The following is a 27,603-nucleotide window of genomic DNA, read 5'->3' as shown; positions in this document are numbered from 1 at the left end:
ATACCAGGAAAATAAGACAACACATTATCAGTAATACTGATGGCCTTTTTATTTATTTCCCTTTATCGGAAAAAAAACAGAACAGTTAATACGCCAGTATGGATATATCATACACGTTCACGATGATCACAGTTCATACAGTACTCGATATTAAAACAATATGCCATCATTGCATTCACTGGTACTAGTTATTGCACCAATGGATTTAATAATTTAATAATTTAGGTGTTTTCCTTCATTTGTTTCCTGTTTATTCAACAAAAAAATGAACAGATTGTCTCTTCCATTTTCATGTACACGTAGTACCCTAGGATTATCCTTAAAACAACGTAGCTCCAGCATTCTAAATTATCGTAAACTAATGCTACTTTGAATTATTTCACAATGAGTACGCAGGTAAGATACATTTATTATTTTTGGATAAATGCTTTGCTACATAACACCAACAAGCTGCGTCTGTTTTTTCTTAATTACACTTTATAACGTCACAAAAATCTACATGTAAAATCATTAGCGAGGGACGGTTGGTTCTGTGGTTCAATTACTGTTTGATAGAAAACAAAATGGCAAACAGACAAAAATCTTAGTCAAGAATAGGATTGGAAGTTGTTTGGTTTTGTCCAAGTCAAACTGATACTGATACGTTATTATCTTGAAAGCTCTGGAAAGTATTGAAAAGATCAAACCATGTCAAATCTTGGCCACAATTTCGATTCCTCGTTCCTTCCCCTCGTTTGCATTTTATCTTGTTTTCCCCGCTTCCGTGCAATCCCGTTGATCAGTGTTCGTGACCCCTGGATTTCAGTTAATAGGATTTCCATCAAAACAGAAGTTATAATGCATTAAATCCTCGTTTCCAAGCTTGCTTTAATACTTTTTTGTTGTTCCGAAACTCAATTGTTAAGTACTCTGCACTGGACAGGTTTCAGCCTAAAAGCTATTAGGGCAGACCACATGTAGATGGGACAGGTACAGCTATAACGTGCATAATAGGAATCAACTTAAGAATTGTCCACAGATTGAAACGAAAGCCTGAATGAAAAACTAAACACAGTATTGTCCACAATACAATTATCTCTTGATAACATCCTATTGGCAAATGTATATGTAACAAGGATTGATCACATGACAATAATCAAGCACATTATGGTCAGGGGATTGCAAGCATAATAATGTTACGGCTGGTATTCTACAGGAAATATCTACAACATCAAGTAGATCAGCATATTCATTCAATTTATTTTATATGGAATAATACACGGAAAAAAGTTAGTAATGAAATGAATATTGACAAGAAACTTAATTTTTTCCTGACAACAAATGCAAGAATTTTCCCAGAGACTAACTTAATATCAAGCAATATTTCAAAAGCCAGTTCGAGATGAAATTTCTTTTCCATATTTCATTGCTTGTTCCTAACCCGGCATAAAATACTCAAATTTATTTAAAGACATATTTATTCTAGCTGTGAGACTAATAGATGTTCCACTTTTATCCTTCGACCCCCCCCCCCCCCCCCGGAAAATTCTGCGGTTTTCAGGAACTTTTCCAGGCTTGATCTGACCAAAAATACAAATTCCCTGATATCTTTCTAGCAACATAAACACACTTCTCAACTTGTTTGCAATTGTTGTTTGCAAATACCATCATTTTATCACACAAAATTGTCATGTTTAGCCAAATAAAACTGATAGGAATGGTTATTATTAGTAAACTGTCCAGACTGTTTGTCCCATTAGTGCAGATGTAGAACTTTCCAAATTGTACCCACTTTTTCTACCCAATGTTTTCCGCATCCAGTTTGTGCATTTTCTTATCCAGCCAAATAACGGTACGCAATCTACTAACGAGATGGCTATTCATTAGGTTATGATACCAAGAAGCTATGGTTGCTGATGAACTCATTAAATTTGCTCCATTTCAATGAAGCTGTCTTTGTGTTAAACTCCATGAGAAGGTGTGAAGTCTGGTACTTGATGGTGTGAGACCTCATACCCAGCAGTTATTCATTAACTCTTGGAATACAAAGGCAACTAATGAGAGTATAAGCTCCGTGTGTGGCTGTATCTACCTAATGATACCGTTCTGTTGTCAATCTAAGCTGTGTCAATGTCTAGCCTCCGTCTCCAGCCTGAACCGCTAACCACCTCAAAAAACCCACGTCTCCAAACCCAAAACCCTCCTCCAATAGTTTCCAGTTTTTTTCCCATCCTCAAGAACCATTACATAACCCGCTGCTGTTTTCATAATTTCTACATCTTAATATCAAAAAAATGTCTTTGGAATTACTATGTTGTTTATACACATATATATAATATATCTATTAACATTGATATACTGCAGCTCTGGAGCCAAACCAGACCTTACATTCATTTTTTTCTTTAAAAATTAACACAATTTGTTCCATTACACCTGTTACAGACTAGCGTTCCAGAGACGCACCGAACCAAAGAGCATTTGAAGCCTCTACAGTCAGTCTAAAGTTTGCTTTCAGACAAGTGAACTGTATGTGTTAATTTTCCGAACAACACCAACAGTCGATAATTCAACAATGGGTGTGTATTCGCTTTTAATTGTTACCAAATTTGAACTTCTTTGGATTGTCAGGAATTATTTGGTTCAGCTCCCTCAGGAACGCTGGTCTGCAACGGGCGTTTTTGCCTCATAACCAGATTTGTTATTTCTTTGTAAACGGAAAGGTGACTGGTTTGACAGCACAGAGATTTCATCTAATCCGACAAATATAAAATGATTCTTTTTTTTCTTTCTTCTTTTTTTTTCTGACATCAACTGCTAATATAAGCCTTATCCATAACGGCAACCTTAGAGGGCATTTTTGTACATTCAAATTAGTAACAATGCATGAACAACACAGGCGTATTCATGCCTATCACAAGGAACAAAACAACCGCCTACTAAGATGGCTGCTATGCATATGGCTTACAGATCAAAGTCAACATTTGCAACAAATGATTCATTTCGCATTCCTATAACACAAGATATGTTTGTTTAAAACAAGTCACAGTACTAAGGTTAAGGGAAGTGTTACATGATTAGGTTCAGTGTCGCATTAATAAGCATGGTTTGTTTTACCATGTGAAGGCTCGTTCATACTCTGATAGCAAACAAGAATGCAAATGTGTGACGTTAGGAAAGGTTTTTATAAATTCACAAAAATTAATCATCTTTCAACACAGGTATTTTGCAGTGAATGTTTTATGACATCAAATTCACTGAGCATTCGAATTTGCATGAAGTCTGAACCAGCCTTATGGAATAATTATATGGATAGAATTTTACGCTTCAGTCAGGAATGTCTTGACGTCATCAAGAAGTGAGGATAGGAGACTGGAATCAGAGCTCTTCCCATCCACAGAGATGCTCTTGTTTGGCTGGACAACAATAAACAAAGAGAACTCATTTAAATGAAAAGATTCCAAATTGTCTACAGATATACAATTTTTCCTTTCAATGACCTTAATGAATGGAAGGTTTGCGATAACACCATGTGAATGATATCTCCTTGTGAGTTGTGTGGTTCTGAGAAGAACCAGTTGGTTTCAGAACCACACAACTCTCAGAGAGAAATCATTCACATGGTGTTATCACAAACCTCCCATTCATTGATCATGTCCACCAAGCAAACCCTGAAGTCTCATTCAATAACTTGATTTCTACAACCCGGTAATGTCAACTGATAAAGAGAAAACCAAGCTGAAAGAAATGAGATTTTTTTTTAATTACAACTTGTAGAAATTTCTTAATTTAAAAAAAAAACACCCAATGAGCAAGAATAATTTTATTTAATGTTCAAATAAATGTTTTCTTTAGTCAATAGTACTTCAATCACGGTAATACTCAATAATCAAACATTCAATAATCAATCATACTACCATCATCAATAGTAGACCATTACATTTCAATAATTCAGTGATCATTATTCAATATTCAATTACCACACACGTCAGCAAAATGTGAATGGAGGAAGAAAAAGTTTACAGAGCAACCGAGCTGACTTACCAATGCTTTAAGAAGTAAACAGACTTGATGGCCCTGTATTGACTGACCATACAGAGAGGCTGTCGTGTCTACCCTCTCAACAAGTGAAAGGTGCCCAAAGAAATGTACTCTGGCAAGGACGATGGAAAAGTCCATTTCAATATTGGGGATGGTCATGGACTGCTTGCTGCTCAAGTCCCCTCCACTCAACAGCTCCGCATATTCAGCACTGTCATGGAGACACAAAATCAGTTCATATATATTATTAAGTTGCATTTTGAATAATAGTTCTCAAGAAAGAAGTTAAACAATTGAGAAACAAACTCAAAGCGTCTCACATATACCATTAGATTCCAACGTTGATGAGTAGCTTTTGTGGTAGTAACAAATTTCAATGAGACTTATCAAATATTGAGTCTGTAAGAAATGTCTATGGGTAATATACTTTCCGAGTTGAGCCTAAACTGGCAATTAAAACAAATGTCATCTTGCTTGAAAACAAATCTTGGTTATTTAAGTCTCAACCTACCTGGAACACTGCTTAGGCACAAAGTAAGCCGACACGGGAAGGTGCACTTTGAAGTCAATCTTCTCACTTGTGGAACCTGCATCATCCTGAAGGAGTAAAGACCCAAAACCAAATATGTCAAGAGATTGGTTCATTATAACAAAGTAAGAGAGTATTACAGCTTATACTGATTAGAACGAGCGACTATGAAGTTGAGGGCGTGCTTTCCAAAAGCTGTGTGAGTAAAAATCCAATAAGCCAGTTCGGTATTTCAACTGCGCATGCGCACAATGATATGGGTCATGGGTCATTTGAGATAATCTCATTGAAGACGCATGAACGCCCAAGGAGACAGAGGCACCAGAGTAGAGTGGACGTTCGCGTAACATCGCGTAAAACATGGCGTCAGCGATTTTTACCCCAAATGACCTTTGACCTGGACTACTTCATCGACACACCGAACTGGCTTCTTCAGACTGATATTCCAGAGTCGGGCCAAACTAACTAGTATAAGATGCAACTTGGTCAACAAAACCTATTTTCATTTTAGACAAGCAAAGTTTTGTAGTCGCTCCAACTGCTTATCAAGCACGTAATTCCAATCTTTGGAATAATTCAGAGCCACTCTGGGAACACCAGTCTGTAACGGTGTACATTTTGATGCCTCTCACCTTGAGCATGTAGGTCAATGTTCCACGCAGCTTCTGTGCCATGGTAATACTCTTGACTGTGAATGCAAACTGTCCCTCATTCGTCATGCCAGGGGGCAACTGGAATGGTACCTTGACTCCTTCATGCTGACTTGTCAAATCCTGTCAAATCAGAACCAGACTAACAGTAACAAAACTTGCCAAAACCCATTAGGAGACTTCTAATCCAAGATAAGTTTAAGAATTCATTTTCTTGGCTTTTTCTTAATTATTCCCCGACTTACACGGCAAGATCCCAAATAAGACTAGTGATTCAAAAAATGCTTCAAGAAAAAAAAATCTTTTGGTGTCATCACTTTCATTCATTATTGTCACTTCTAACTTTCGCTATACTTTTCCCACTCACTCCATACAAAACCCTCAAAACTAAGTACAATGTATACTTCTGGATATTATATAAGCTGGAATTTAATATTTTACACACACATTCTGATTACAACTTCGAGACTCACCACTCGTATTAGCCTGGTGTTGAGAGAGTCTAAGACGTTGAAGTCCAATGACTTGAGATGAGAGGAAGTGAGATTGCTGAAGATTACCGACACGACGACCTGATTCTGGGTTTTCAGTTCTACCCTTGTTTCATACATCTGATGAACGAAACAAAAAAAATTAACCATTTAGATTACTGACAAACTACAAGCAAAAAAGCAGCAATTAATTTGGTTGGTGGGTCAGAATTGTGAAAGGGCACTTAGCGGTTCCTTTTTAAATGATACTCACCATTTTAATAGAATTATTCTCAGCTAAAAGTCTGTAACTGGACATTGGCTGAAAAGAAACATATGAAAAAGTATGAAAAGAAATCAAATAAAGTTTTGCAACAAGCTTTGAAACTATCTCAACTGTTTTTACTCTTTGAAGATTTTTTTTTTTTTACCTCTACTACCCAAAAAAAAAATCTTCCAAAAATAAACACTGACATTAAGAATGATGCAGCTTTCACAAGTGCACAAACTATATTTGGTAATTTTTGAATTGAGACTATGGCTGCATGTGAATTACTCGGCCGGCTATGGCTGGTGAAAACACATGTGTCTATGGGAAGTGGATTGAGCCACTTCCCATAGACGTATGTGTATTTGCAAGCCATAGCCGCAGCCCTATCTAGAGTACACTACTAACTGGTATGACTACTTCTGGTGCGCTCTCCTGCACTGTTCCATTCTCCATCTGTTCCGTCCTTCCCGTCTCCTCTTCTTCAAGTCTTTCTTCGTCGCCATGGTGACCTTTATGCGATCGTTTCTTCTTCTCTTTCTTCTCTTTCTTGGCTTTTTTCTCCTTCTTGTGATGCTTCTTGTGCTTCTACAAAACAAAAACAAATTCAATTCATAATGTATTCATTTTCATTTAAATTAGGCCCAACAAGCCAAAATCTTACACATGAAGTGTTTTGGAAGACTCCAAATGTTCAACTGAGGAAGGGGGGGGGGGGCCCAAATGTTCCCCTCACCCCTTCCTCCTCTCTTCTTCAACCCATCTAGTAAACAATGGCAAGGTGGAGTGTTCTCACCTCCTCAGGTGGAGGTTCACTGGTATCTGCAGGAGCGTCTTCAACCACCGTTGCGACGCTAGGTTCATCTGAAGCCTTGGAAAGCCAGAAACTCAAATCATCCTAATAAGAAAAGATCAACAAAATTACGTTGATGAAGGGGCAATACCAGCGTTGATAGCTTTTTTACACTATTTAACATGACACCTGCCACTTGCCTGTTGGTTACCGACACTCAACACAGTCACACAATCACCTTTCTTTTTGCTTTCTATATTGTACACAGATACCTCAATATTTTTTTTTAAATTTTAAATCCATCCATATTTCATGGACAAACAAGATAGTTTTCATTTATTCCTAGTGAACGTTGGCATGAATTGGCCTTGCAATGCATTATAGTATGTGACATGATCTTTATTGAAGGATTTGCAGACGTGACCTCGGTACTGACCTTTGCGGGTTCCTCTGGCTTAGCCTCTGCTCCAGCCGTGTTTGCCTGCGTCACTGCGTCTGTTATCTGACCGTTCGTCCTTGTAGGCTCTGCTTCCTCCATCCCAGGCATCAAATCAACCGCCTCCTCATTAGTTGCTGGGGTTTCTTCCACTGCCTCAGCAGACTTCTTCTTGTGCTAAATATAGGAATTATCACATGGTTCTCAATTTTATGAGTATTTTTTATTTTTTGACAATTAGTTCTTGTTTTACATTATTATTAGATTGTATTTATTCTCTGGTAAACCCTTCAAACTACACAGTGCTGGAGTGGGGCAGTTCGGGGCGGTACACGAACTATTGGGTTCAACAAATTTATGCGTATGACTGGGAATCAATGCGAAAGCATCACTGGTGTCTATTCTATCAGCATTTCTTAAGATCCTGAGAAATGATCTCCTTGACTTTAATCTTGCTTTCGTCTTGACCAACCTTCTTATCTTTCTTGCTTTTCTTCTCCTTGTGTTCTTTCTCTTTCCGATGATGATGATGCTTCTTTTTGGGCTTCTCTCCCTCTGCGATTTCCGTCGCTTCCTGGCCCGTTTCCATCTTGAGTCCCGCTGCAACAACACGGTGTTCTCGGATGGGAATCTTGTCATGGTCATCCAAGGGCCTAAGGACAAAATTTAAATTGGCAAAAATCTTCAATAACTACTTAAGAAAGCAAATTGTCTCAAGAAAAAGGACTAGTATGGACATACTAGGTGGGAATGTCATCATATGTGTTATTAACATAAGGGGTTATATCACAAGAACAAGTGCTAAAAATGCATTTAACCCTAACCCTCCAGGGTATTTTGGCCAGAAACCCTGCCAAACGCAGCAACATGCAACACTTGTCCAAGTGACAAGCCTGCCCAGTGTAGCAAGATCCATCAGCTCAAAAGTCTCAAGGCCAAACTGCCTCAGAGTCTGTGGTCACCGAACGCAGCAGGATACAACTGTGTCATTGTGCTATGGGACTAGCTCTCAATGTCTCAGAAGCAGCCATTCATGCACTGCTGTTGATAGCTGAATGTATCAAAGTGCACCAGACTCTTCCACCTGATGCACTGTGTTGTGTATGGCAGGGTTTAATAGGGTTAAGCTTTCATAATTAAGAACACCAGTTAACTGCACTTGAGAATTGTGATGTTCCATCACCTTCATCATTTTCTTACCACACTGCTAGATTAGCCTGCCGGATATTTTACAGTGAAATCAAGTGTTAGTGTCACTGGGATTGGCTGAAATTCTGTTGTTCACAACATTTCATGTCAAAAGTAAAAAAATAAATGTTATTTAACCCTTAAGTCACTGTAACACCTAAAACTATCCAGCCTATTACTCACTGTAGCGCCCAAAACCGCCCAAGCACTCTATGGCTTCATTTATTCTTCAATGAATAAACACAATGTAATACAATGTAATACAATGTAATACAATGTAACACAATGTAATACAATGTAATACAATCTAGTACAGGTGCTAATTGCTTAAATCTTACCTATCCAGATCAATGTCCAACGCTCGGTGGGGATCATCTAGAGCTCTGTCATCCTCATCATCGTCTGAAAATGTTGCACCCTGAAGACAAGACAGTCAATAAACTTGAATAACACAACAAATATGGCTACAGATTAATATTGAAAATTGGATAGGTGTTACTTTATGCTTGTATGTTCAGTCGATGTACATTTGCTGTCATATTGGATTAACCCTCCTATACAAACATAAACTCTGTGCAAAACTGTCCTTTCAGTCAAAATCAATCACGTAACTGTTTTCAACAGTTAAGAGCTCCCAGCCTACATAAAGCAGGATTGACTGGCTGGGACTGTTTATGTAACTTGATGCAGCTATGCTTTAACTGTAGGTGATTGATAAGCCAGCTGTGCCTACCACTTGCCTGCTTTTGTCTGTAAACTGAATTTGACTAGTCACAGTGCTTGCTTAAAATATGATTTGACTGTTGGTGACTAGCCTGTGTAAAAGGCATGGCAGGGGAAAAGGATAGATTTTTTGACTGTCTGTGACTGTTCAGACAGCAGGAGGGTTAATACTGCCAGCGGTACAGGTTTCATGATAGCCAAGTGGATGACTGAGAGCGCATACTCTCAGTAAAACAATACCTCACAGGGTTACAGACAGCTAAACTCTTGCACATGTGTATCAGCTTGCATGTGAAACCTCTCTAAATGCCGGTTCACACTCCACACGAAGGCGATCAAAAGCCCAAATTTGTGACGCCACTTCAAGCATGTGTGCTGTGAATGTGCACAATTTGAATATATATTTCAACTCGGGCTGCAAATTTGGCAGCAAATGTTTCATGAAATAAAATTCACTTCGCATTGGCGTTAAGTATGGACCAGCCTGTGTGATCCCACAACATTACCTCAGGCATTTCTTCTCCCACGATGTCCACCGTATGAGCCACCTTGATATCATCACTGGACTCAGATATATGGCGCCCTCTCTTGCCCTTCTTGTGTTTCTTCCTGTGTTTCTTAGATGTCTTGGATTTCTTCATGTACTCATCGGTCACATTAAAACCTGCAAAACAAAAACATTACAGAACTTACTAAGTGACGTTCAAAGTGTTTCTTTCTTGTCCAACAGCTCTTTTAATTCACTGAATGAAGGATGCCGACACAAATTCAAGGAAGGACATAAAACGACCCATTTGTGCCACATCCTGTGAGTGTTGGACTCACACGATGAGTCCAACATGACAAGGACACCTTGAACACCTAATTCTCAAAACCTAATCAAACCTTGATGAGTTAAATTTCACTAAACTCTTTTCCATTACAAGACACAAGAACGTTCACATCACAACAGCACAACTGAATTCTCACAAAAGCACAAAAAATATCACAACCTGCTATAAGTAAAGAACAAATTTCCTTCACATACTTTAACACACTTGACCCTTTCATAATAGTGTCAATCACATGTACCACATACAAACATTTTTCGACAGAAAGCTTATGTTACTCTTTACAAAAATAAATTTGGACTCATCACAGAGGACAAATACTCAACAAACGAGGACGACAATGTGGCATGAAATCTGCACCAATCAGAAACCGATCACCAATGGGAATGCGTATAAAGATGACACATAGATTGCAATGCAATGCTCATTTACATGAAAAAAAATGATCACAATAATCTAAAAAGATGTTCCTTCATTGACGTTTGGTTTAGAACTGCCTTACTTCTGTGGTACTTAAGAATATCGAAAATCAAATTTTAAAACCTATTCAAAAGGAATTCTGAAAAAAAAATTGTGATGTACACATACATGCACATGATGCAACATGTACAAGCATGGATACCAAGCAAACACAAAACTGTTGGAAGTTTTGGGAACTTTTTGTTTGGCTAAAAGTTTACAATTCATGACTTCCTCATAAGGATAAATCAGCCCGTGAAGAAAGAGCAGCTTAGCTATGCCTTCAGAAGCCTGAAAACTCTTTCAAAAATCATAGAGGATTCTGACAAATTTGTGAGGGTTAGGGGCAAAGATCGATCATTAAAAAATCCCAATCTGTATAAACGTTGTGCCCAATCAATTGTGAAAATGGGTCTTGAATCAACGTGTACATGTACTACAGTCAGACAATGCACTATGCCCTCCACATAAGAATTTGGAAAAGAAGAAACATTTCCAACAGTTTTGTCAAGATGAAGAAAGTAAAAACTCCATCCACCATGATCATGCAAGGGTAGCAAGATAATATGACCTTTGGGTTTTTGGGGGCGAGGGGGCATGCTTTTATGTTCATATTCTTTCATCACCTGGAATATCGCGATAACTCTTTGTCTTACGAGAATCATCTTTTTTCACGCCTAAGGAGAATCCAAGACGCATGCACAGACAAAAAAAAGTGTAAAAAAAAAACTTAAAGGATGCAGGATGAAAAAGCCAAATGTATCAATGTGTGATGTCAATCAAGAAAACTGTCACCATTTGGAATATTCATGACTAGTATATGATGCATATTCAAGTGCATAGGGGAATTTGACACGTTCTTTGTTTGATATAACATTCAAAACTAATAACGTTCCTTGAAAGTACTACAAATTCATTAGCAAAAGTGCTGTCAATAACTGCAAAAATCAACTAAATCTTAAAAAATTAAATTGTACATCAGAATCTCTCTCACTGATTCACAAAAAGCAACTAGTAAAATGGTTTATATCAAGAAAAACAAATGCATGTCAGCCTATACCCAACTAGGCATTTCTCTGACAATGCACAGCAATGTTCCACTTTTAATGAGCTAAAGAATATGAGCTAAAGAACAAAATGCAATACATTTAACTCATCTATTAATACTTTTGTTCTTCTATAACAATTTTAGCTACGCAGACCCTTAATTGACCTGCATGTCCATCAAACAGTGCACACTGACTGATCAAATCAAGACTTTTGGTCAAGTGACCCTGGCAGCTCAGTCGAACTCAGTCCAAAGCACATTGAGAAATCTACATACATTAACATATTTTTTGCCATCCCCAAAACAATCCGCTGCCTTGCATACATTTGACAAGTTCTTACCAGGTACATGGAGAGGTACATTGAGATCTATCTTAGCGACAGGAATTCCGTCAACCGTTACGTCATTCTCAGCAGCCAGATCTTTGAGTTTCTTCTTGCGGCTATCCTTCAGGTAGTGTGGGTTACTAGCTTGTTCCTCACGTCGTACGTCGCGACGTCGACGTAGTTCATCCTCATTAGGTTCCTCATACTTTGTCTTATGGCTCACTCTGGGAAAATGAAGAAAAATAAACAAAACTTCTGTTGATAAGATGTAACCAGTCGATAAGCAGTCTACATTTCAGACAGTCACAGTGATCATGTTCAGGAAAAGCTGTCACTGGGAAGATTAATTTTCCTTAAGTCAACTTTATCTTTTTCCAGTTGGGATGCATGGAGGAAAGGAAGGTTTAGGATGAAATAATTTTGAATTGGGTTGGGGAGTGAGACAGCCTCAGGTGCAACATAAGGGTTGGGATCAGAATGCCATGGGGAGATTGAGTTGAAATCCCCGGATATCACCGAATCAAAGAGCCAGGTTTGTAGGGTCAATGCATGAACGACAAATATCTCCATACCTTAATGATGTTCCCCTGTATCAAGCAGCATGTATGCAAGTATGAAAGTTTGAAACATGCTTTAGGAGACGCTCCAGCCTGCTCAACAAACTCTGAATATCTTAAACACCACGGTTCTCAATAGTGGTGTGCATTTACGGGTAGTACAGGTACTGGGTACCCCTACAAGAAGCCCACACTAAAAATTCAAATCCCGGAAATTGTCTGAAGGGCTTCGTATGGTAGTTTTACGGTGTAAACCGCAACTTTCGCAAACGTCATCTGTCGCACGTTAAAATGCACATAAACGTGAACTTTGTTTTGGTTTTCCATGCAGTCTGGTTTTCATTTTGGAAATTCCCCACACTTTCTTGTCTGAGAAGTTACTAAGTAATTTGTAAAGTTGGTTAGGGGTACCCGATCCCATAATCTGGAACTGGTTCCTGACATCAGCGGTTGGGTACTCGGGTACCAGGCTCTGATGCACACCCCTAGTTCTCAATAGGTTTACTTCTATGAACCGTAGTCAACAAATTTCAAAGACAATCCCCAAATATTTGGCATTTCTTTTGCATGGAAATTCCTACCAAATTATAAACTATTATGAATGTAGTTCTCAACCCATAGGAGAATGTCTAGCGGAGTGTGTGAAGTATAAAGCAGTCTTACCTGTGAGCGTCATGCACAAACATGGTGTCAATAGTGACTTCATCATCAGAACTTTCTGAAGGTGGCTCGTTAATCCACTTGTCAAGATCCAAGCTGAAATAAAGGAACATTCCCAAATATTACTGCTTCGTTTTCATTAAATATTTCATGGGTTTTTGAAGAAAGAGGCTGAGAATATCGAGCATTTCACAGTGGCCTCAACAGACAGGTTGTTACAGGTGGTAGACCTATAGAATTAGATTTCTTTCAAGAAAGTAACAGTAAGCTTGTGTTATTTTTCCTTTTTTTCCATCATAGTTTCACTCTAGCTACTTACCCCTCGGGTACAGGGACCTTCTTCTGAGCTTTAGGAGCCACAGGATTCAGTTCTCCAGCAAAGAGGGCGGCAACCTCCTCGGCCACGCCCACATCTTTCTCCTGCAGCTTGTTAATGTACTTCAGCATTTGCAGAATGCAGCAGGCCTGTTATCAATTCAATATAATGATGTGTTGACTAAGTAATGATGCTGCTTTTTACCATATTCCAACAGGTGAATGCTAACCTTTGTGTAGAAAATTGTTCTTGGACACTTTTCATTTCTTGAGCCTTTTAATTTGATTTATTTTACAGCACCACTTGGAAAGTTCTCAATTTTAACTACAAGCTTGTGGCTTGTACCTTGATGACTTGTGACTGACTTGGTGACTACAGACTGGCTCAAATACAAATTTGAATTTGGTGGACTGCACTTACCCTCTCCTGTACTTCCAGGTTGGCACTCTCAGCAAACACCGGCAGTTTCTCAGAGATGAGTTGAGTGACTTCAGTAATCTGTTCTTTCTCTCCGTCTGGTTCAAGTTTCATCAGTATTGCACTGTACAGCTTGATGATGTTGTGAACATAAATGCTCTGCAACCAAAAAATTAAAAAATGCACTGCCTTGAGGTTTTTATCTAGGTTTAGTTATTATCCAGGCAAAGATTTAACTGCTTAGAGATCCAAGGGGAGAGCTGATTCTATTGTTATTTTTTTTTAAATTCATGCATCTTTGCAATGAGTCATGAAATTCAAGTTCTTATTTTAATTTAGAAACTTGGTTTTAAGGCAAAGCCCAGGCAACATGTCATCATCAGCGAAACCTGGTCAAAGGAATGGTACATCTTAATTAGTTTTTGTGTAATCGTTTCACTGCAGTACCCGCTGCTACATCTGATTCGAACCAGCCAACCGATCCTGCAAGCTCGGTGGTCCAGTGGTAAGACGTCTGCACTAGAAAGCAGGAGGTCGTGGGTTCGAGTCCCACCCGAGTGATTTTTTCCAACTGTCACTCAGGAGGTAAATTACTGAGTACACAGTGTTTATATGTCGGTGAAGGACAAAACTTAATATCAAAAATTAGACAGCTAAATTGCAACTGACCTGTATGTGACCTGGCAGGCTAGTCACCCTCTGTCTCAACATGGCTTCTAACGTTGAGCGTGGTTCCAGCAGAAAGTCGGAGAATTCTCCAACGATCCAAGCAGCAGCATACAGCACCTCACAGATACCGTTGAGTTGAGCTGCGGAACCGACTAGCAAACTGGTGTTCTCAAGAAGCTTGGCCTGTGAAGATCAAATTTGACACTTAAAAATTGACACAGCATTTAATAAAAAACCTCTTTTGGTTCAAGTAATAAGTAACATAACTGCTTACACACATCATTTGCAAAATTCGTAGAGCGTGGGACCTCTTAGAACAGAGGTATCATCTTAGAACAGAGGTATCATCTTAGAACAGAGGTATCAATGCTGGTACAACTGGTTAGATTTGTTTATCACCTATACCAGTTGCATTGCCAGAAGTAAAAAGTAAATGCTATCAGACAAAGGATCTATGTTTATAGGTAATTAACTGCCCTTTATAAACAGGTGTAAATTTACTGATCAATTTGAAGGTTCAATAGTCCTCTTGTATTCTTTATATATCCTCAGTGAAGTTCCAAACCATATAAGGTCTCATTATAGTTTATCTTTTCAGAAATACAACTTGGTTTGGGGTCAATTTACTCAGTCTTGCATTCTACAGAGAGTCAATGGAGCCCATCCAAACATTCTTCACTGTCAGAGGAATAAAAACCTGTCACAGTATAATGAATCTTACCATTTGTTGGACTGCAAAGGCTCGTATAGCCTTGACCCGGATGGCTACATCCAGCATCTGTGATGCAATCAGGTGGCCATGCTTCGTCCCTTCAATCTTAGTCAGCTCGACTAGAATACTCACGTACCTGTTATCAATCAATTACAAATCAGACAGAATCATTTCAAGAAACAATCTCAAAGCAGAAACACTCCAACACATGAAGGTTATAAGTTTTACACTGTGTAACTAAAAGGAAAAATCCTATTAATTACAAGTATTTTCAAAGAGCTGAAATAGTAACCTTTTTTTATTGTGTCAACACAACTTACCATTCAAAGTTGATGATGTACTGATAGTTATTCTGACTGCAAATCTGGATGATCTTAGCCAGCAGTTCATCCCGATACTGCGAACCCTCCGCTCTATCAACATGAATCATTAGCTTCTTGACAATCTCCATCAGATTCTTCTTAGAGACCTGAAAAGGTTAAAGTTTTCAACATTTGACTCCTTCAAAAAAAGATGAGTTCAATAAATTTCAACACTGTTTCAGATTAAATAAAACATACCAATTGAAAATATGTTCCAAAACAAATTTTGTTCAATAAAATGTTCAAAAAATTTAAGATTGAAATTAAACATGAAAATCTGTTGTGAGAAAAAAACCCACAAATTTTGTTGAAGAGCATAGGAGAGCAAGAATAACAGTACTACTCCAATAAAACCCTTACCATTCCATAGAGTAGGTCCAGGGCTCTGAGACGTATAGACTCATCCTTGTCATCGAGACAGTCTAAGATCAAATCCTTGTGACTCTGAACTGACTTGGGATGAGTCTTAAGAATCTTGCCCATCGCCAGCAAGCCTAAGTACTTCACTGGAGAGGGGGAAAAAATAGATTAGAGGGATTAAAAAACTGATTCAAAACTGTACAATTCATAAGCCATTGCTGAACAAAAAATGTATCAAATCTTACGGTTTTCAAAATATATATCTTAACCTTGTGGTGTTTTGTTCAATATTTAGGGGTCTTTCAAGTAAAAATCAATCTTTCCTAACTTGTTATCTCTTGTAAGGTTCTTGGCTGTATTATTTTTACCTTCAAGTACTTTGTTATCTTTACCCATTATTCATAAAAGGACAAACTATCATGACTCTTTGGTTTAATCAATCAAGATTGGGAAACAGCAAAAAAAAAATTAAATTCCCAAAATACCCTTAAACTCTGCACAGACCTTGATATCAGTTAATATTTCATTATTCAAAATCAAATATGAACAGAAACCAGACACAAGCTAAAACTGGAAAAGAAATAGCTTATCTTTACAACTCACTGTAGTATTTGCACAATGTAAACTACACGTCTACGTAACTAACCCAAGCTAGACTTTCTTTTTCAATCCACCTGCTAATATAATTGGATTTATTTAGATGTAGTTTCATTTCAGCTACACTGAACAGCAGACAGGATTAATTATTGACAAGAATTCAAAGTTCAAGGACTTACAATTCTGGTCCGTATCTTCAATGAGAATGCACAGCTTTTGAACACAGAGCTGTGGGAAAGGAAATAAATAATGCATAGACATGGTTACGATAAAATGTAATAAAAAATATCATTGAATATTAAGACTCTTTTCAATATAAACCAGCAGATGAGATCTTTGTTTACTGTGAAAGACATTTGTTCATTCTTAGAGCTCATAGTTTTGTTTTAATTCAAATAATTAAATGCATTGTTACTTTACAAGAGTGTTAGAATGTAAGCTTTAAAGAAATGGCAAATACGAGTTATTTGTGAGTGGGTTATTATGAAAAACTACAGAATTGTGAAGTAGTAGCGTTTTTTATTATTAGATCAAGGATGCTTACAAAAGTAACAAACTGAAACTAGTTCTCATCTATTCCAAATGTTCAAAGCAGTCACTTCCAGGATATGCAGACATTTCTGAATGTCCTGCTCCATTACTCAAAACAAAGCATCGCCAACAAAACTATTTTCTTGAATCCTAAGACCTACTTTCTCTCTTATTTGCTGCTTGTTGGGGTCAGTAATACTTACAACCATGACTGATGAGCAAACGATGACATCAAAACAACAACAGCTACAAAATGATTTATGGTGGGTGATGTTGTTAGACATGGTGATGAATTGGAATAACGAGTTTTAGGTTACTTGTCAATAAAGGGCTTACTAAAAGGGTTTTGCAATTTCAAATTTAGCAGCATGGGCTGAAGTAATGTAACTCCATCTTTATCGGTTAAAAAAATTCATGCCCTTTATGACATGTAACCTTTCAAGGCTTTTTCAGAAACCTGCTGATAAAGCAGAAATTTGCTAACTATGGTTGTTCTGTTAAAAAAAATTGCTTCGCAGAAACTTGTAAAGGAGAAAATATATCAACACTAATTAAAAGTATGTTGCTCTTGCTTGACTCGTCTTCAGTTTGCGAATTCTCCATTTTGTTTCTTCATCAAAAGTTAATTATTTGCATCATCTATACCTGCTTGACAAACTTCTGCTTCGCAATTTCTCAACAATGTTTTTCTGCACATATTTCTGTAAAGCCAGACATGCATTCTTTGCCCAATTCCCAGCAAGCACAAGGCAGCCATCTTAATTTTGACATGCACATCTACATGAAGAAATACTAATCCGGTGACAGCCATGTTCTGAGGCGGCATCAGACTCGCACGTCGCGGTCAGGTAACACGTACGCTCTCCTGGCTCCTAAGACCAATAAGCGTCTTGTCTTTAAGAATGCGTGCAGCATTCATGTGAGCATTGCCGGATTCTGCCATATTAGAAACAAAGTCTGTTTCATGAGGTATTGACTCATGCGCATCAGACAATAAATCACGAAAAGCTATCAAAAAGTGGCACGCTGTTCAGGTCGTACAAAACAAAGCTGTCATTGTACTGCAGGGAATTCTAGTTTTCTGCTCTTTAGATTGTGTTAATATCAACTTTCAAATGAACATATTAAAATGCGTGCAAATGCAAATGGAGAAACCTCACCACAAACCAGAAACAAAACCAATTCAACCCACAAAACAATCCCACAGGCTCCCAAGGTCGCTTCAAGCAGCAGGGGAGGTCAGGGGTCAAAGTTCAGCAAGTCAATGTCAGAATGTGTGTATATACCTGTATTGACGCGGAGTGGTCGGGCATTCCTGAAGATAACGAAATCAAAACTGTAAGTTACAAAAAAAGAGGGAAAAACAAAAACAAATAATAGACAAACGGGAGAGAAACGGGGGAAAAGAGAGAAGAAAAAAAAAGAGCAGCGTTCAGTTGCATGGTTAAATGGAGACCCACGATTTCTGAGTTTGGACTGATACCTTCCCAACATAAGTCAGTGTTCCCATTAGCCTGATGATGAAGGGCAAGGAAGCAATGGGGAGAAGGGTATGGGAGGTGGGATACAAGACCACTATCTGATCTGCCCTCTAGTAGTGGCAATGCTACCAGTCTATATCTTGCAGCTTCTGTATGTAAACTACTACATCTAGAAATAATGTCACTATTATTTCAAACCACAAAAGCATGCACAAGCTTGATAGCCTGGTGCTCTCTACAAGCCTTCTTACAGCGTAGAGACCAGGCACAACATGTTAGCAGCAGCATGTCATGCACATGCACAATCACAACAGCTGTAGCATTACTGCTTAAAACAAGTGTTTATATACATGCACTACCCAGGTATTACACTGAGCTATATACCCTGATGCTCAACATGTGCACATCTATTGCTCAGTTTGAGGAGCATGTTCAAAGATCTGGACATGACACTGAAATAATAACTCTAATTACAAGTGTTGAAACAGGTGCATGCCGATAACAGATGGCAGGAAGGCAGGTGTTATATACCAGCCTGATGAGAACACTGATAATCTACTAGAGTTCTACATAGAACGACACAAGTACAGTAAACAAAAATGCCTCAACTCTAACCATGCAACTCGTAACTATTCTCTGAGATACATCTAAAAGCAGAAACATGTTAGGTTTGTAATGTTCCCAAATCAGCAACTGCAACATCAAGTTTGATGGTGTTAAATAACATTTCTGAAATTTATACATTTTGGATTATAGAAGGACAATTATCAAAGCCATCTGTAAGTTACAAATAAAATGAACAACACACTCCAATATTTTTCATTAAAGAAAAACAGACTGGACGCTGTCATCATCATCATCATTTCCATTAACGTCCATTTTTCCCACGCTGTGGGGAGAGACGTTGTCTTTCCTGAATGGCCCTTTTCTTAATGTATCTTTTGCATATCATTTCTTCTTCTTTGTTTTTTGGGGGGGCGAGTCAAAATATTAGCTGACATCCTTGACGTGGGACATAAAATCTAAGTTGGTTGGCACAACATCACATGAAAACTGATTCAAAAGAGAAATCTTTTATCATGCTTTGTACATTTCTGGATGGTTCAAGACCTTTTGTTCATCTCATACTTCTCTCCATCTTTCATAGTCAATGTGTAAACTAATCAGAGACATTTCAGAAAGAAGGAATTTGTATGACTCACCGGAGATGACAGTGTTGATACATTCATAGAGCAGCGACATAGCCGATGTACTGTCAAGAAAACATGACAAACACGATCTTTTCATTATAATCTCCCATTCGAAACTATTCTTCAACAAACTCTGGTGAATAATATGTAAAAGATGTAATGCATACTGCTTCCAGCCCTAAGCTATTATTCTGGTCTTGCTAAACAATTTTCTAGACTCAAATGCTGCAATTTTTCCACAAAGCAACTGCCCACTTTACCTTTATTTTTTACATCAATCCTTGTATTTCACAGTTATCATTAAAATATGTTTAGCATATAAAGAAGCTAAGCGGATAAAGACTCTGTGGATGATTTACCTGTGAATGAGATTTGTCAGAGGTTCCAATAATTTCTTGCCTAGTCTTGGCTCCAGCGGTGTCAAAGCTCCAAACTAGACACAAACGCAAGTTCAACAGCATTAGCATACTACAATTCCTGAAGCAAAATACTCCAAAATTCACTCTTAAAATGGCAATGTCATTGTGGTGTTGTACACACGTCCATCACAAGTCATCCAGTCCTGTGTCAAGTCACAAGTCAATCAAATAAATTGTGACAAAGACATTCCTTTCTTAGGAATTGACTTCTGATTGCCTCGTCACCAGACATGTGACTGGTCTTGTGACTAACCTCGACCACAATACTGTACCATTCTTCTCATCTACACTCACCAGTTTAATGATCTTGATCAACATCCAGTTGTTGGTAGAGCTGGTCATCAGCTTGAAGAATAGCGGTGCCAATGACAAATAGTTCTTGGGATTCTTACGAGCCAATTCACATATGACATTGACAGCCGCTGACTGAACACCTGCCGAGTAATCCAAAACCCTAATTTTAATAATTGCCACAATATCTGTAATTATTTCCTCAAGATGAATACCAACATTCAAGTTGAGACAACATGAACAATGTTCAGTGCCAATGCCATTTTGATGATCAGCGATCTCACCTGGATCTGGATCTTCCAGTTTGTCCTTTAATCGTGGGAAGGCTGGCCTCAGTGCTTCTGGGAACTGTGAATGACAACAACAATAACAACACAAGTCACAGAAACATAGTCTAACACAATGATAGAAACGGTGATATAAAGTGTCTGGAGGGGGCTGTTGGCAATTATACTAATACCCATGTTTTAGGAAGTTGTGCTAGGTGTGGGGCATTACTATGATGCCTTCTGATTTCAAGAGAGTACAAAGACTTAATGCTGATTCATCCCTGATATAACCAGTTCTCCAGCACATTTCTGCAATTGACACTGGGAAATGGTAGTTCTTTTGACAGACAGAAATCTTTCCTTACCTTGAGGAAGATTTTGTACATTAGAAGCACTGCCTTTTTCCTGATGTAGGGTTTTGTGGAAGCCATCTAAAAGGAAATAAAGTGGGAAGCAGCATTCAATACCAGTTCATAAAGAAAAGTCTACATGTAGGTACATTTCCATTGATTCCTATTGATGTTTATATTCATTAACTTACACCAGGAATATTGACCAGATACATTTTCACAGACTTTGGAGAATTTGAAGAAAAGCATTTTTTTTAACATAAATATCAAACAATTCTGAAACCTTTCTTTTTTCTTTGTTCTATGGTTCTTTGTTCTTCATCTTTAAATGCTTGATAACTTTAACAGATGTAGCACAGTATCAAACAAAGCACACAAACAAAAATAAACTAAAATGGTTTGACTGGTGTGGGTTAAGACAACTATACAAAAAATACAAATCAAAGCAAAGACTGTTAAAACCAAGAGTTGTCTTGAAACTAAGAAACAGGACATCCAGCTATATGATCTTTACAATTGTATGAAAATCATTCAGCCCTTTGCAATTTAGAATGTTTCATTTTAGCACACTGACTAGCTAAGAGTTAGTCAGCCCAGAGCTAGTCAACCACGTTACTTGGTTGGGATTAAGTCTCCTGGTCATCAATTTGTCACTTAAGTGAAATTTTGTATTTTATTTTGTGTGTGTTTTTTTTTTCTAGCTCTTTTTTTTCTTCATTATCTGAATCCAATACCTGATTCGAAGCATCAAGAACAACCCAGAATGATACACAAAAGAAGTGACCAAATTAAATGAAACAAATCAATGAATACATTTATCAAAGAACCTGAAAACCGACACTATCCGGACCTGATTTCATAGCTTTGCTGTCACAAAATGTGGTCCTGAAAATCTGGTTTCCCTGTTTCATCGCGAGTTTAGTTTTGCGACACACTTTTGTTTCTGTATGGACTCATCTACCCACACAAACATTGGTTCAACCAATGGCACACACTGCCACAAGGACAGTTTCAATTGAATAGTGTTTGCAAGCAAGACTTAACTTTGTTATGGTTTTAACAAGCTAGCGAATTATTTGATTCTACGCTTTGTGCTAACTGTTAGGTCATGCAGTATCAATCACAGCCAATACACTGAACAGACTGTAAGCATAGATACGTCATCTATGGCAAGCAAAGCCATGAAATCACATTTGATTGTGAAAAACACCAAAACAAGAACCAAATAAAAATCAACAAATGGAACAAACACTGGACTTACCAAACTCATGAGATCGTTAGCCAAATCTCTGGCCAGGTCAGGGGATGTGAAACATGCAAGACCGTTCATGGCCACGCTAGCATCGTACTGGTTCGTACTGTTAATATCCTACTCAGGATCATAACCCCCCAGAATACACCCAGATGGTCACGTTAGAACCATCAGGATGAAGCAGGTGTCAACGGCAGGTGGACGGTGAAGTTGCGTGGGGCAGTCAGGCAGTCGATTGGTTGGTGGGACCAGTGTTGAAGGCAGAGGGGAGCAGGGGGTAACGTGACCATGAAGTTGGAGAGATCAAAACCAAAACAAAAGAAAAACGGGAAAAAAGGCTACTGAAAGATACGTGTACGAGAGCTACATAGCCAGAATTAAACACGGTATGACAGAGTGACTACCAATGAAAGTGCTGAAAGGAATGATGGTTTGACGTGTCGGAATGGAACCAATTAAATCTAATCATATATCAAAATAAAGACTTCTTACAAAATATTGCAACTTGTCTTGTGGTCTTAATGTATTGCAGAAATTACAAAGCCAAGACTTGAGCAATGACAGTGCTTTGTTTTGACCTAACGTTGCAAACCAGTAAAAACAGGAATGAATCGGTTCAAATATAAAATATAACTGGTATCAAGCAAAGTAACAAATATATAAAATTGCGATTTTGGTTCTGATTTAGTAGTTCCATTCCTCACACCTCAAACAACTCTACCGAAGACACAGTGGCCTACAGGTTAGCGTTTTCACATGGTGTACAACAATTTGCCAAGGGATGGGAGGAACAGGGAAAAAGTCTCAAATAATCTACATGTACGTGTACAAACCAACAGGTCCTGAACTGTGACCTTTTGACCTCTGAACTTACCAGCCCCATAATGTCATTGGCCAGGTCACTGGCCATTTCGGAGGTCAAGAAACATGACAGACTGCTGAGTGCACAGCCGGTATCGTACATTTGTTTGCTGCCCAGATCCTGTGAAAATCACTCATTAGGAAACTCATACATGTAGCATCAATTTGCATTAATATCACCAGCTTGTCAAAAAGCCAGATAATTCTTTTGCAATTTTCTTCTAGGTGCAAATTCTGAATAAGGTCAAGCCTATACAGTGAACTCCAACATTCAATTTGTAATTATAAATGTACCAAACACCCATTTTAAGATTTTCATTTCACAACTCGTTCGATGTAATTATCCTCTGGATTATCCCTGAATGATGATGCTTTTTGGCCGTTTTTAAACTTGTAAATTGCACATGTAGATGAAAGTACACTTCTCACATTGCAGATTCAATCCAATTGGTTTCAGAAGAAAGACCAACTCCATGAAGTGTAATCTGGTTGTTAACACATGTCCAATTTTGCTTGTACTTATTCGTCTACTAACCTTTCTGATCATGTTTGTAGTGAGCATGAGCACATCCGTTCCTTCATGGAAGCTCTGAGATGCAGCCAAGTAGCCGATACGTTTGAAAGTAAACTTAGACGAGCTCATCACCTCAATAATGTTGAAAGCCGCCCAGCTGATGTCATAGCCAAGCATTTCCAACTGTGGAAGAAGCAGGACGATAGAAAACAAGAATGTGAACGCATCAGTTATGCAATCAATCTGGTATTTCACAATTGCAACGACAATCAATTAGACTTGGTCATTCAGAAAATATCTTTGCATAGTCAGTTACTTTCTGCATTATTTTTTATTTGGACGACTTTTATTTTGAAAAAGCCTTTACAGGTAATTCATAGTGGCTTGATGTTTGAAATGGACTTTTTGTCCTCCTCTTTATGACTATAAGGTTCATTCAAGTTCTAATGTCTGCAGTTTCCCTAATGCAGAATTCTGCTTTCTCAAACTACTCCACCTTTGCTCCCAATTCATGGAGACAGACCTTATACAGCAGCACATACATTGACATGTAGCTGTGAGTGTTGCATGTCACATGCACCTGCCCGTCATGCCTGTTTGTGTGGGTGTACTACACATTCACAATGTACATGTACATTGTAACTACCTACACGTATTTCAATGACAACACATGAACTGACACCCTTACTTGTACTATGTGTATCAAGCCTACCATGTTTGTGTGGAGATATATATTCTGGCCCTCCGAATACATACATTAAAAAAATATCCAGATGAATCCAGAAATATCCAACAGCTACAACAAAACATTTTTGGTTTAGTGGTCAGATTAACAAAATCCAACGCAAAATAGATGTTGAAGTTGTTTGTTTAAAGCAAGGTTATGATATATACCCACTAGAAGAAATTGATGACAGAAAACATGCACATTGAGTGTTTTCGCTACCAGTTATGAACCATTTTATGCATCACCATCAACCATTAGCACACACTCAATTAAAGGTACATATACATGTAGATATGTACATGTATGCACTCCTTAACCCTTACCCTACTTGACCCTCCAATGCATGCCAATTGTGCCTCAAGAAAATCTCCTATGTTTTTTGCATGGCCCTCCAATATCTGCCATGTCATTTCAAGGGTAACTGGACAGGCACTCCAATACATGCCACAGAGAACAATGAGAGTCCTCTGATAACAAAGTGAGTGCCCCCAGCTGGTCAGTATCAGGCACCCTCCAGGGCCTCCAACTCCTGCCAATTGGAGCCTTCACTGTTAAGACTTGTTATCTGCCAAATAACTGCAGCTGGAGGGCATTGGCATAACCAACTGACATGCAGTAAACTACCCTCAGAGAGTAAGGGTTAATGCAAATTATTTAATGGGATAAAACTACAAATTCAATATATTTAAATAAGGACCTTACGGCAAGGCATTCATACATTATGTAGCATGATATAGTACAGGCTCATGGCATGACAATATTTGAATCATGGTATAGGCCTATTTACTTATAAATTACATGTATGCATAGGACTGCGTAAAGCCTACAACATATGCCAGATCAGTCAACTGGCAAACAGTATGCAAATTAAATATGCAAATTAACTTGTTTAACTAAAAGATATTTTCAGATATGTACTGGTGCCAATAATATGTATGTTTCTCTAAAAACTCTTTATGAATTAAATACCACTAATTTAACTCAACCACTGAAAAAAACGTCTCCGCAGGTATATTTGTAAAAGGAAACCTATTTTTTTACAGGTACAAACAACATACATATTTATCAATTTTGTTTGTATTTGTATATCTGCTTGTGTCTGTTGCACAAACACTGGCATTGTTTAGAGTGATTTAAAATTCCAACCAACATCATACTAACTCCTGTTTCTTATCCAGATGAGAAAAAAATAGCACACAAGGAGTGAAGTTATTTTAGTGAACACACAACAGACTGAATAATGCAACTTGCAGCAAATCGGTGCTGTGTTCTTTTAAGTTGTTTGCTTGACTGATTCATAATGGATACGAACTGAAAAAAATTGTACTTAGTAGAGAGAATTTCCTATAAAAACTCACATAGCAGACTGGGACCTTGAGTGCAGAAAAAAACATGCAAAACAAATTCAGGCCAGCTTTACTCACTCTTTACACCACAAAATTCTCCTAGATTTTCATGAGGCCAAGACAAGCTCCTCAGTATTTTACCAGCCAAGCCTGAAGTCTGAATTCAATTTTTGAAGCAGACCATGGAGAGATAAGACGTGTACCAGATGTTTCTTCCGACAAAGTTGAAGGAGCAGTCTATTTTCTTGTGTTGCATGTTTTCAATACCATAAGTTTTGGGACTCTCATACACAGTATTGAGAGTCCCAAATGTTCGGACTACTTACGTAGTAGAGCTTAGCGACTGCATTGGCTTTGACTGCAATATTCTCTTGTCTCAACTCTTGTTTGATGTCATCTATGCATGATGCTATGTACTTGGCCTGTAAAGTAAAAAAAAGAAGATAGATTTATTTTTAACATAGCCTGGTACAGAATGCCACCTAAAATATTATTTTAGTGTTTATGGTATCATCGTGATTTCAAAGAATATCCTTGTAATAAAAACATAACTCTATTTCCAGTTTAATGTTATTTTTGGTTTTGGTAAGCATGATTAAACTTAAGTAGCCACAGACAATGACAGAATTTATATTCATCGACCTGATAAACATGAATCAAATTCAGATAAAAAATAAAGGCACTGGCTATTGTTATGGCAGCTGTAACGTGATTTGCAACTGCTTTCATAACGGAACCATCTGGCTCCCTGACCTACTAGTATTCAACATCAAGATCTTTGGCTGTTGCAGCCAGACTATCATTCAACCGAATGTTTGAATGACGCTGCTGACGTTGCTTTTTTCTTCATAAATATCATCTCAATGAAGGTCAGTAGTTGCAAAAATGATAAGACATGAATCTCGGACTGAGAAACATTTCTAATTTTGTTAGGAAATACTTAGAAAATGTTCTTGACGCTCCATAGACTTTGTACACAACTGCTGAAGTAGCGTCAGGTTGCAACATTCTTTCCTTTTTTAGCCTTACAAAAATATTCCCACCAAAGACACCGATTACGAAGAAGAAAATAAAATCTATTTAAAATAACAAGAACGAATTGATTAAAACATGAAATTAAAGAAAACTATTTCAAAAACATTCTTTTAAAATGGAGCTTTGCAGCAATGTTTTCGAACCAGGATCCCTGCCCTGGTCCTGGAGAAGCAATTGAAAATCGCGTTACTTATGGCTGCTGTGCACTACGTACGAAAAACAAAGCATCTCAATTCAAACAAAAATTTAATCATTTGAAACCAAAAAGGGGAAAAGAATAAGAATGAAGTATTCCTTCATCACTCCACAAACATATATTGTCATCTTACCTTGTTTCTCAGATAGGTTTAACGCTAATGTGAGTAGCTAGGCTTGACTTTTTTTGGGGGGGGGGAATTACTAGCTCGATATTTTGAACAGTTAGACTTAGAGTCAAACTAAAAAGAAAGAAGCATATAATGCTTACAGATGAACTGAACTTTACATGGCAAGAGCCAAGGTAACAGGTCATCTCGTACCTTGGGCAACTCGTACCTTGGACAAACCCTTTACATGTTTCGAGCATTAAATTGGGCCTAGCAATTCTGATCCACCCACCTCGCTATCTTTGTTGTTGCGGATGCCTCTCACCAAATCCTGCAAATTCTTGTCGAAAACGCGCTCCAAACTCCCCTTCACCTTCTTCAGAGCCATGACGACTTGGCAATCTGGAGGCCAGCTATCTCTAAGAAGTCAAGAAATTCTGTATTTTGGCCGAGGAAGTGGGCGAATCAGCGAATAAATTTCAACTGAAACAAGTGTCCATACCTGCAACGTTACAGTCTCATCGCCATTGGTTTGCACACGAAAATTTCTTGTACATGAACAATATGGCGGTGCTGAGATGTCATGTGATCAAATCTGCTCCACGTCAATGGTTCGCTGGTACTCGGAGGAAAACAATAATGAAT

At 38.1% G+C, this 27,603-nt stretch overlaps 1 protein-coding gene across 1 annotated transcript; it reads right to left on the bottom strand.

Annotated features, from left to right (window-relative positions):
* Positions 1-24: 24 nt before the first annotated feature.
* On the bottom strand, positions 25-27,538 carry LOC119739525 (AP-3 complex subunit delta-1-like). The gene is made up of 32 exons (XM_038214501.1): positions 27,251-27,538; positions 25,945-26,040; positions 23,567-23,728; positions 22,180-22,287; positions 20,934-20,999; positions 20,584-20,647; positions 20,303-20,442; positions 19,949-20,022; positions 19,602-19,651; positions 18,205-18,254; positions 16,567-16,615; positions 15,791-15,936; positions 15,389-15,537; positions 15,078-15,204; positions 14,357-14,539; positions 13,691-13,846; positions 13,274-13,419; positions 12,958-13,050; positions 12,310-12,324; positions 11,753-11,961; positions 9,581-9,738; positions 8,690-8,769; positions 7,636-7,816; positions 7,164-7,340; positions 6,731-6,832; positions 6,343-6,522; positions 5,941-5,988; positions 5,670-5,807; positions 5,179-5,319; positions 4,529-4,614; positions 4,021-4,228; positions 25-3,392 (listed from the first exon to the last, which is right to left on the bottom strand). The coding sequence occupies exons 1-32, from the start codon at positions 27,344-27,346 to the stop codon at positions 3,297-3,299; spliced, it is 3,774 nt and encodes a 1,257-aa protein (XP_038070429.1). The 5' UTR covers positions 27,347-27,538; the 3' UTR covers positions 25-3,296.
* Positions 27,539-27,603: the final 65 nt, after the last annotated feature.

Source organism: Patiria miniata, unplaced genomic scaffold (genome assembly GCF_015706575.1).
Source record: "Patiria miniata isolate m_02_andy unplaced genomic scaffold, ASM1570657v1 HiC_scaffold_30, whole genome shotgun sequence".
In the NCBI taxonomy this organism is placed as follows: Eukaryota; Metazoa; Echinodermata; class Asteroidea; order Valvatida; family Asterinidae; genus Patiria; species Patiria miniata.
This window is presented reverse-complemented; position numbering and strand designations above follow the sequence as displayed.